Source organism: Chanodichthys erythropterus, chromosome 5, assembly GCF_024489055.1.
Source record: "Chanodichthys erythropterus isolate Z2021 chromosome 5, ASM2448905v1, whole genome shotgun sequence".
Lineage (NCBI taxonomy): Eukaryota > Metazoa > Chordata > Actinopteri > Cypriniformes > Xenocyprididae > Chanodichthys > Chanodichthys erythropterus.
This window is the reverse complement of record NC_090225.1, coordinates 3,076,686-3,088,981: the sequence shown is the minus strand read 5'-3', so window position 1 is coordinate 3,088,981 and position 12,296 is coordinate 3,076,686. Positions and strand designations below refer to the sequence as shown.

At 35.0% G+C, this 12,296-nt stretch overlaps 1 protein-coding gene across 1 annotated transcript; it reads right to left on the bottom strand.

Annotated features, from left to right (window-relative positions):
* Positions 1–1,821: 1,821 nt before the first annotated feature.
* gpr137ba (G protein-coupled receptor 137Ba) lies at positions 1,822–11,370 on the bottom strand. The gene is made up of 7 exons (XM_067385068.1): positions 10,681–11,370; positions 8,274–8,323; positions 7,754–7,976; positions 6,387–6,536; positions 6,029–6,157; positions 5,804–5,925; positions 1,822–3,068 (listed from the first exon to the last, which is right to left on the bottom strand). The coding sequence occupies exons 1-7, from the start codon at positions 11,263–11,265 to the stop codon at positions 2,963–2,965; spliced, it is 1,365 nt and encodes a 454-aa protein (XP_067241169.1). The 5' UTR covers positions 11,266–11,370; the 3' UTR covers positions 1,822–2,962.
* Positions 11,371–12,296: the final 926 nt, after the last annotated feature.

Sequence of the window (12,296 nt, the reverse complement as noted above, 5' to 3'; positions counted from 1 at the left end):
ATAAAAAAATTGAATACTTAGACAAACTGAACATTCACGGTGCTTATTTGTCCTTTCATTTCATGGAAAAGAGCAGCATGAACATTCTGCAGAATTTGTCAATTTATGCTCCACCGAAGAAAGAAAGTCATATGGATTAGGAACAACATGAGGGTGAGTAATTGATCATTTATAGCATCATTTGTCCACGTATTCAAATTACTAGACCGGATTGTATAATACAGTGCCACTTGAAAGTCTGTGAACCCCTTGCAGAATCTGTGAAAATGTGAAAAATTTTAATAAAATAAGAGAGATCATACAAAATGCATGTTATTTTTATTTAGTACTGTCCTGAGTAAGATATTTCACATAAAAGATGTTTGCATTTAGTTCACAAGACAAAACAATAGCTGAATTTCTTAAAATAACCCCATTCATAAGTATGTGAAGCATTGATTCTCAATACTGTGTGTGGTCACCTGATGATCCACGACTGTTTTTGTGTTTTGTGATGGTTGTTCATGAGTCTCTTGTTTGTTCTGAGCAGTTAAACTGAGCTCTGATCTTCAGAAAAATCCTCCAGCTCCTGCAGATTCATCAGTTTTCAAGCATTTTTGCATATTTGAACCCTTTCCAGCAGTGACTGAATGATTGATTTTTCACACTGAGGACAATCGAGGGACTCAACTATTAAAAAAGGTTCAAACATTCACTGATGCTCCAGAAGGAAACACGATGCATTAAGAGTCGGGGGGTGAAAACTTTTGAACCGGATGAAGAAGTCCACATTTTTCTTATTTTGTTTAAATATCTTTTTTTTTTTCATTACTATTGCTCTTCGGAAGCAACAGAAGATACTTGCATGTTTCCTGGAAGACAAATGAAGTACAATTTACCTTGATATTCAAATTGCAAAAGTTTTCACCCCTCGGCTCTTAATGCATCGTGTTTCCTTCTGGAGCATCAGTGAATGTTTGAACCTTTTTTAATAGTTGAGTTTGAGTCCCTCAGTCGTCCTCAGTGTGAAAAGATGAATCTCAAAATCATTCAGTCACTGCTGGAAAGGGTTCAAATATGCAAAAATGCTTGAAAACTGATGGATCTGCAGGAGCTGGAGGAGTTTTTCTGAAGAACAGAGCTCAGTTTAACTGCTCAGAACAAATAAGAGACTCATGAACAACCATCACAAAACACAAAAACAGTCGTGGATCATCAGGTAACCACACACAGTATTGAGAATCAATGCTTCACATACTTATGAATGGGGTTGTTTTAATAAATTCAGCTATTTTTTTGTCTTGTGAATTATGTGTAAACATCTTTTATGTAAAATATCTTAATCAGGACAGTACTAAACAAAAATTAACATGCATTTTGTATGATCTCTCTTATTTTGTCAAAAAATTTCACAGATTCTGCGAGGGGTTCACAGACTTTCAAGCGGTGCTGTATTTAAATATCACAGATTATATATGAAGCTTTCTTTTCCCAGAGAGACACATGCCAGCGCTTACAGTACGTCACTGTGAGCCCAAGCGCTCTGTTGTACGTCTGACTGAATGGAGGCTTTAGACAAAACAACACTCTTTTATAATGGACGAGCAGCTACAGTGTGCATCTAAAAAAAGATATGAATGAGTATATTATTGGCAAGAACAACATCACTTTCATTGTTTACCGTAGTAGAAAGCACATCCTGCCTCTCACTGTCAGAAGTTTACTCAGCATTATATTTGTTCACTTGATAATGTTATAACCTATAAAATCAGTCTTTTTTTTTTTATGCTGAAATAATGCAGGTAATCTAATCCAGTGGTCTAAACAGCCATAGGGTTTGATCATTTCTCTTTTATTAATGTAGAAAACAAAAAGTCTTACAAAGTGACACATGAGTGCAAAAGCCAACAAAGATACAAACTGTACAATCAAACACTAAAAATGTATTTATAAAAACAATGGACAACATTCCAACTCCTAATTCTGAACATTTCAAAATAAATATTTTTATTTTATTCTTCATAAAATTATCATTCTGTTAATGCATTTTGTCTATAGAAAAATGTGTATCTCCAAAAATAGAAATTTTCCACGTGATGTTTCACAGTTCAGGCCAAGTTTTGTTAAACAGGTTTGTGTCCTAAATCTGAATAGAACTGAAATGAAGAAGCTGATTTTGTTTATAGAGCAGCAACATGAAAAGAGCAACAAAAGGTTTCAGAATGTTAGTATACTTATCTAGTATACATAATATATTAATATATATATGCTTATGTATATAATTGACAGTGTAAACTCAGAAAAATAGCTTGATTCAGAGTAGAATCTGAGGCGAATACTACTGGCCTAAAAGTTTAAAGAATATAACGCAATGATGAATGCATGCTTTTGGCAGCATTGATTATGAAATAATTTTCCCATTCATTTTCTCTATAGGATGAAAAGATGAAGAAATTGTATTTAATTTCTTTAATGAGGCAATGAACTACTTTTCCCGTAACGCATTGCAAAAAATCGAAGCAAAAACAACTGTACAATATAAAACTATTGACTTAAAGTCACTGATTATAAAATATATTTTAGGTTTATATGTAAATAAATATATTTATGATATTTAAAAACTAATGTTTAATACAAATACAAGTATTAGTATGTGGAATGTAGGGAGACTCGATTAATTAATTTGCCGTGCATCATGGGACTTCTCTGATTGATCTCACCCCAGGATTATGGGTAGTGTTTTTGAAATCACATTTAATTCTACGGAAACATAACGCAGCGCTTCACTCTGCAACTCTGCACATTATTGGTAAGATTTTAATTCTTTATAGAGAAAATGATTGGTAGTTTTGCTTCCAGAGCCCAACTGTGGTATTATATTGAGATACCTTAATAAATATCTGTGGAAATGTACTATTACCCATGACTGACTCCACAGTGATGGGGAATGTGCAAAATAATCAGACTCCTCAATGGGAAAGTTCTAGTAGGGATTTAACTCCTCTGGCACTAGACGAGAGTCTTCACTTTCGACGTAGGCGGTGAAACTGTTGTTCTGAGAGCTCCAGTCATAGCTGTCCGGCGTAAGACTGTGAATGAAAAGCAACAGGTGATGCATTAAACTGCTGTGGTCACATGAATCCTCTGGTGCTCCTCATTTAGGGGTCACACTCATACCTTGATGAACCTCAATGAAATAAATGTGCTATATTATAATATACAATAATATTTTTCTTTAATATTTTGCATTTTGAGGCATTTATTTTTATATAAAATATTGCAATTTATGCAGTAAGTCAAAAATAGAGCAAAAGTATTTAAAGTTCACTTCAGAATTAAATTGTCTTTCTTTCTTCAGTGGAAAAGAAATGTTTTGTGATGAAAACATTCCAGGATTTTTCTCCATATAGTGGACTTCACTGGGGTTCAACGGGTTGAAGGTCCAAATGTCAGTTTCAAAGAGCTCTACATGATCCCAGACGAGGAATAAGAGTATTATCTAGAGAAACAATCAGTCGTTTTCTAAAAAAAATTACAATTATATACTTTTTAACCACAAATGCTCGTCTTGCACTGCTCAGTGATGCACCACGCATTATGTAATCATGTTGGAAAGGTCACGTGTGACGTAGGCGGAAGTACCACGGTAGGGCGAAAAAATCATCCAACATCATTGTTTTACCTTTTTTTGTAAAGGGCGTTTGACTTGGGGCCTGTTTACACCTGGTCACTTCATGCATTTTCTCTGATCGGATAGCTATCCGAAAGGCCAGGTCTAAATGCCTTCCGAAACGCATTCGAGATGTATATAAATCAGATCACTCAAACCAATTCAGGAGGCGGTCTGATGCATTCCAGTTAAAACTTAACAGGTCTAAATGCATGTGGTTGTTGAAACCACATATTTAAATTGAACTCATCCCAAAAATACTAAAAATAAATGCATGAGAGTTTGTTATACGCTAAATAACATGTTATAGACAGATATGACAGCACTACTGCATCACGCATCGCCACAGAGGAGAATCTCTTCAGCAAGACAACGCGCAGACTGCCACAAATCAAACTGAAAGTAAGTCGCAGGCGCTCAAAACACAATCATCTTCATTAAAGGTGCCATCGAATTGGCTCAAACTCCAAGTCTCAAACTCCATTGTTACTTCCTTCTTATATAAATCTAATCAGACCTCTGAAGAACAGGCGAATCTCAACATAACGCCGACTGTTACGTAACAGTCGGGATCATTAATATGTACGCCCCCAATATTTGCATATGCCAGCCCATGTTCAAGGCATTACACAAGGGCAGCCAGTATTAACGTCTGGATCTGTGCACAGCTGAATCATCAGACTAGGTAAGCAAGCAAGAACAATAGCGAAAAATGACAGATGGAGCAATAATAACTGACATGATCCATGATTACATGATATTTTTAGTGATATTTGTAAATTGTCTTTCTAAATGTTTCGTTAGCATGTTGCTAATGTACTGTTAAATGTGGTTAAAGTTACCATCGTTATTACTGTATTCACAGAGACAAGAGCCACCGCTATTTTAATTTTTAAACACTTGCAGTCTGTATAATTCATAAACACAACTTCATTCTTTCTAAATCTCTCCAACAGTGTGTAATGTTAGCTTTAGCCACGGAGCATATAGCCTCAAACTCATTCAGAATCAAATGTAAACATCCAAATAAATACCGTACTTACGCGATAAGACAATGCTGCATGACGAACACTTTGTAAAGATCCATTTTGAGGGTTATATTAGCTGTGTGAACTTTGTTTATGCTGTGATAGAGTCAGAGCTCGGGAGGGGGAGCGCGAGATTTAAAGGGGCCGCAGCCTGAATCGGCGCATTTCTAATTATGCCTCAAAATAGGCAGTTAAAACAATGAATTAAAAAAAAATCTATGGGGTATTTTGAGCTGCAACTTCACAGACACATTCAGGGGACACCTTAGACTTATATTACATCTTGTAAAAAAATGTTCGATGGCACCTTTAAAAGTAATGAGACTAAATGATGCTGCCGCGCTCTCTCCTATTGCCGTCTTTGATTTTGAAATTAACTGATCAATAAAATGCAGCTCATATTTGTTGCTTTCGGTGACATAAACTCCATGAAATCTGCATATAGCGCAGGAATTGAAGATCGGATTTATATCCATTTTGCGAAAACATATTTATGTGGCCAAGTGTAAATGCAATCGATTTTATAAATCAGGTAGCTATCCAGTCAGAGAAAACGCATGAAGTGACCAGGTTTAAACAGGCCCTTAGTCTTTGCATGTTCGCTTTGTAGACAATGGATCAGTTTTTCCGCCTACGTCACGCGTGACCTTTCCAATGTGATTACGCAATGCGTGGTTAAAAAATATCTATACGATTGTTTCTAAACGACTGTTTTGCTAGATAAGACTCTTATTCCTCATCTGGGATCATGTAGAGCTCTTTGAAGCTGCACTGAAACTGACATTTGGACCTTCAACCCGTTGAACTCCAGTGAAGTCCACTATATGGAGAAAAATCCTGGAATGTTTTCCTCAAAAACCATTTCACACTGAAGAAAGAAAGACATAAACATTCAAATTCTAATTCTAATCCTTTAAAATCCACTGAATTGGTGTCATCTGGTGGAAAGAAATAAAGAAAATCATCTGTAATGCCATGATGTAACCACTATAAAGCCCTATATAAATATATATACAGGGTTGTGTATTCCATAGTTGCTGAGAACAGTGTTTTCAGACATAATTACTTAATTTTGTTAGGTTTTGCATTTGCATTTAAGACTGAGCACCAAACTTGACTGACATACCTGGCTTGAATGTTTTGTGGGATGATACTCCATGCGAGGTCATCATCGCTGTCATAACGCCGGGGGTTGTCAAAGAAATAAGCTCTAGATGAGAACATGTGCCCAGGGATCACTGCTGCACTCTGAAAACCAGAGAGATGAGAGGGTCAGTTTTCAGCATGCTATTGAAATTGTAATTTATTTCTGTGATGTATAATCTTCAGTGTCACATCATAAATCTCGTACCCGATCCTGAGCCGGCTTGCGGACTCTGAAAAAGAAGACCACCAGGGAAGTGGGCAGCAGCTCCCAAACAAACAGAATCACCCCAAAAACCACGTAACCAGCATCACCTAATGTCGACTTCAGATCTGCCTGTAGAATAAAGTAAATCAGCAATATTCATCAAGACACATTAATTAATCAAAATGAAAATAAAAGTACGCTAGCTCAATTTACTTGCATTTTAAATGCATTACTTTAACCACAATTTTATTCTGTGGTAATTGGCATTTGATGCAATTATAAAAATTGTCACTAGAGTTTAATTTGCATTGAACCTGGAACATTTGTCACCTTTCTGTTATGGGTATTTGGCACGTACTTGGTCTGATACGTTGTACCAGTCGTAGTTGAATGAGTTGATGCTCTTGACTTTTGTCAGTGCCAGCACCACTAAGTTGTAGCACGCGCGGGACGAGTACAGCAGGATCACTGTCACTCCGATTACAGTCACCTGACACACAGATGTTCCCTAGACAGATGAGATGAGACGATGAGACGTCAGATCTGACTCAATTCTGGTACGAAACACCATCCGATTCATTTTACAATGGATAAAATATACAGATATTTACATTGACTTTATGATCTATTCCACTCTGTGGGGGGTTAAATTGAAAAACAATAACAACAAAAATCTATTTAAAATGTTAAATAATCTTGATTTGCATGTACAAGTGGACTTGGGAAGACTGGTGCATTGTCAAAAGACAACAAACTTTCAAAGACTGACACCAGGGGAATGTATGGAAAATACACTTTTCCATACCATCTTTAGAGATAATTTCCTTCTGGTTAGCCCATTAAAAAGCTTTGGATCATTCATTTGTTCAGATGTTCAAAAACTTTCAAGCCAACTAACAGAGAATGATCTCAGACCTTTAACAACTATTCTGGCAACAAAGCAAAATCCCTAGAGTTAAATCAACTCTGCTTAGAGTATGCATGGTCCCTCTCTAAATAGTGTTAAAATAACACTGAAGCAGAGTTAAAGTTAATGAAATAATTAAGCAATTAATTAAGTGATGATTGTGCATTAGTGATGAACACCTGCTGTTAACAAGCAGAATCACTGAAGAAATGAGAAACACAAGAACAACAACTGACTTCAGTCACAGCCTTATTAATTGCTTAATTATCTCATTAACTTTAACTCTGCTTCAGTGTTATTTTAACACTATTTACAGAGGGACCATATGTACTCTGAGCAGAGTTGATTTAACTCTGGAGATTTTACTGTGAAGGTTCTCTCAAAGTTATGAACAAACGTTGAGAATGTTCGTTTAGAGTTATCTGGTCTTTAATAATGTTCTCAAAATGTCCTTAATAGAGTGCTTTTTCTTGAAATGTTTTAGTTGGACGTTCATCTAACATTTTTTAAATGTTACTACTGTTCAGAGAACATTCAAAAGTAACATTTCTCATAATGTTTGCAAAATGGAATGTTCATTTAATGCTTGAATAACTAAGAAAAAAACATTTTTTAAACATATGACACTTTTTGAACATTCAGAAATAACATTTTTAACTTGATGGGAAAGGATATTGTTAGCTCGCTTTTTAAAGAAAGAGACAAAAAACACACCCATCTTCTTCTGTATTATAGTATATTCATGTTGACTTTAATATTTCTGTAAAATGTATCACAGCTTTCATCTGTTTTAATTTGTCATATTTGTGTTTCGTTACCTTGGACTCCAGGTAGATGTTGGCCAAAGACATCTTGGCGATCTTGTAGAGACACAGTGAGAGAGAGATGGCACAGAGGACAAACAAAGTGTCGTTGATGGCCACACGCACCAGCACTACAGTCTCTGTGTCTGCCTTTGTCATCTTCACCAGCAGCGCACAGGTCAGGTTCACCAGCAGGAAGATGATGCTGATGCATAGGAACAGCAGGTACAGCGGCAGCCTGACGACACATGACAGCGTTTATTACGAGTGCAGCTCTCAAAACAGAGTTCAGTTAAATACTGTGTAACATGCTGCTAGTGCATTATTACAGTAAATGCATGAAAGAATATATATATACTGTATATATATATATATACACACACCAATCAGGGATAACATTACGACCACCTTCCTAATATTATGTTGGTCCCCTTTTGCTGCCAAAACAGCCCTGACCTGTCGAGGATGGACTCCTCTAGACCTCTGAAGGTGTGCTATATATATATATATATATATATTATGGATCCATATTCACCTGTACTTCTGAAGTTCTGGTGAATATTTAGACTTGGCCTTGAAAATGACCTGTCCCAGAAAACAAGCATGTTAGTGTAAATATCACATGCAAAAAGCATTTTTAAGCCAAGAATAACACATTCAGGATCATAACATTCAGGTCACCACACACTTTCATCATAACATTGTTAATGCAAGATTGTTAAGCAAGCGCTTCTCAGGTTTACTGCTCGCCTCCATTATAAACATTGACATATCAACATGCTCTTATTACATAAGATCTGATTCAGGCAGTGTGAGGGACTAAAGTGTGTTATTATATACTGTAAAGAGTGAAAATGTGCAGTTGGTAACTTAATAATCTATTTCAACCTGATCTGACACTTATTATCCAGTTCATTCTACAGTAAAAGCTCTTTTATTCCAAAAAATGCACTTTAAAAAACAGTGACAACAGGATAGTATTTTTCTTAAATGTTCTTACTGTATATTACATGCCAAAAGTAAGTGGACAGTTGCTTTTCGAACATTTAAAATAGGTATTGTTAAATTTAAATCAGTTGGTGACTCGCTGTAAATAATTCACAGTTTTTTTACTGTAGTGTCTTTTACAGTGAGTGTAAATGCATCAGACCGCAGTGAATGATTTCACTTCTCTTTTTTTACTCGTGCTGCACTCCCACATATATGATTCATTTGCATAGGCAGCTTTAATCACAATAAAACAGGAAGAATATTTCTGTACTGCAACATCTCTAGCTGCTTTTGAACAGTGTGAATTGTGAGAACGTACAATACATGAATTGACATAAGCACTAGTGTAGGAGTGAATCGATAATAACAGCTCTCTATAATTTAGATATATGATATATGCAGCAAATATCATGGATGGAGATTTTTTTTTTTCCTATAATGTACAGTATGATTACATAATCCACACCGAGAGAGATTAAGATGCTGTTACAAGTCAAGCTGAAGAAGACAGACATGAAAAATGACAGGTTTTACTCCTGAGATAAATCTGATTTTATTTGCTTGATTTTATCAATCAGAAATTGATATTTTGAATGAGATATTATTTTAAATTTTAAAGTTTTAGTCATTTTGTTTGTTTAAAATAAATAAATTATATATATATGTATTTTTTAATAAACATATATATGTATTATATCTATATAAACAAACAACACAATTATTAAAACAAACTAAAATTTAAAATAATATATCATTCAAAAGATTGAAATATATATGTAATATAATAATATATAATACATGTATATATTTCAATATTTTCAATTAGATATTACATTTTAGTTTTTTGTTGTCTTTGTCTTTAACTAAAATTTAAAATATCTCAATGAAATTGAAATATATATGTAATATAATAATAATATACATATACTAAATATGTATTTCAATATTTTGAATGACATATTATTTTACATTTTAGTTTTTTGTTGTCTTAGTTTTTAACTAAAATGTAAAATAATATATCATTCAAAATATTGAAATATGTAATATAATAATAATAATAATAATAATAATATTAAATAATAATATATAGCCTATATATATATATATATATATATATATATATATATATATATATATATATATATATATATATATATATATATATATATATATATATATATATATAAACAAACAACACCATTATTATAACTTTAACTAAAATGTAAAATATGTAATTCAAATTAGTGAGAGGGGAAAAAATATATATTAAATATATTTTATATAATTACATATATATATATATATATATATATATATATATATATATATATATATATATATATATATATATATATATATATATATATATATATATATATATATATATATATATATATATATATATATATATATATATATATATATATATATATATATATATATATATATATATATATATATATATATATATATATATATATATATATATATATATATATATATATATAAAATAGAGGCAGCATTGGACAGTTGGGCAGTTTTTAACCCTACTTTTTTAACCTTTATTAACCCACACTTTTTGATGTGATGAATAAAATTAAAACAGGCAAATGCATTACAGGGTTGCAAAGGCACATTGCCAAACATCAAGCCAGTTTAAATGTAATTGATACCAAAATAACACTGGAGGTGGTTGGATAAATAAAAGAGTGATTGATGTCAAGTGAAAAGGAAAGTCGTTTCAGTGTTAATACATTTTAGTGAAAGATAAAAAAACAGATAATTTCTCCTTAGAATGAATAATGAATAATAAGAGCAGGAGCAGTATGTCCAATATATTTTACTGTTAGTGTAATCCGCTCTCATAAAATTACATGTGACCTGCAGTCTTAAAACCAGATTTTACCATCACCACAATAGCAAGGTTCAAAGGACACTTGTGTCTAACTCACCTGTGCGAAATAAAGATTCATGAGGCTGAGCGTGAAGAACTGCAGGCAGACGGGAAAACAGTAGAGCAGCCAGAAAGAGAAGGGTCCCAGCGTGTTGGCTGTCACACAGTTTCTGAAATAAAATGAGAAGAGCAGAGCACGCAGAGCCGCCCACAGCAGACACAAGAACAGAAACACAGTCTGGTAGCTGAAGCGCTTGTGTCGGTATCGCAGCACCAGCCACAGCTGCGCGTACACGAACGCAAAGAGCAGCGAGTAGAAGACGGTGTACGCCACCGTCAGACCCAGCTTCACGTACGGCGGCACGGCCGGGCTGAATGTTGGCAGAGGAGGGAGGGACTCGTTCTCCATGGGTCTCTTTTCCTCCTGCCCTGGAGAAGGAAGTCTAGAAGGGGCTTTTCCTCGTCTGCCGGCTTCTGCAGCTCCTCCTTCTCTTGTTAAATCACTACAGCCAGCGGTCTGCTGCAAACCAGCTTGCGAGAGTGACTGAGAAGGACTGGGATTTAAGGGAAGGAAATGAGAAAGAAAGAGGAAAAGAAAGCATGCAGCACTTCCTCCTGTGGCGCTGGAGTGCATGAACCGCATTCAGCTGGCAGGAAGGCTCATTGTGCAGCGGGCAGTGAAAGCAGGAGGGAGGGAGGGAGGACGGCCCCTCTGACGCTGTGTTGACGTGCTGTGCTGTACCTTTAACCCTGCATTCAAGCTTCCCAGCTCTGACAAACTCCCACGGGATGCTCATGGTTCTTTCTCTTCCCAATTTGACTGTTTACAGGTTTGCACATACAGTGGTGGTCAAAAGTGATGTCTGGATTATGAAAATGTAATCTTTACCCTTTATTCAAATGTGATTAAAAATGTGTTAAAGTTTTTGTAATCATATTGCGTTGTGCTTTGAGTCAGTTGTATTATTTGCGATTAATGACGCAATGAAACATTCCAAATTTGGCCAGGCTGTCATACAAAGAAATTATGAAAACACTTTTAAAAACACTGCTTACATTTAAGCTTGTTTAACAAATATTAGAAGTAAAAATTAAACATTTAGAAGTAATTCAGGTGTAATTGACCAGTCTCTGTTGTCCTGTTTCCACTGTAACAGCGCTGGATCTCTTGCCGGAGATGGCTCGCATTCGACGGGGAAACTCCATAACCTGTCCAGAAATAATAGAACATATTTTAACATCCTAAGTATTTATATTCTGATATCATAACATTTTATGCAACGCATCAGGGGTTTCCTTCACGCGAAAAGACCGATGCAACACTGTGACTCACATCACGCCCCTGTATGTTGCTTTGGATAAAATTAAACGATAAACAGAACAATAACGATTTTTTAGATACAATAAAATTTACACAAACCTGTATTTTACCGAAGACATGCACCAATTTGACGGAGCTGCACTGCTCTCTCCTGAAGAGGGCGCAAAAAGCCTGCGATAAATAACTCAACCCCTGGGTTGTTAAGTCTGACCCAGGATCTGGGTAACACAAAAAGTACCCAAACACTGGGTTGTTACGTCTGATCCAGGATCTGAGTAACACAAAAACTACCCAAACACTGGGTTGTTACGTCTGACCCAGGATCTGGGTAACACGAAAATGATCCAAACACT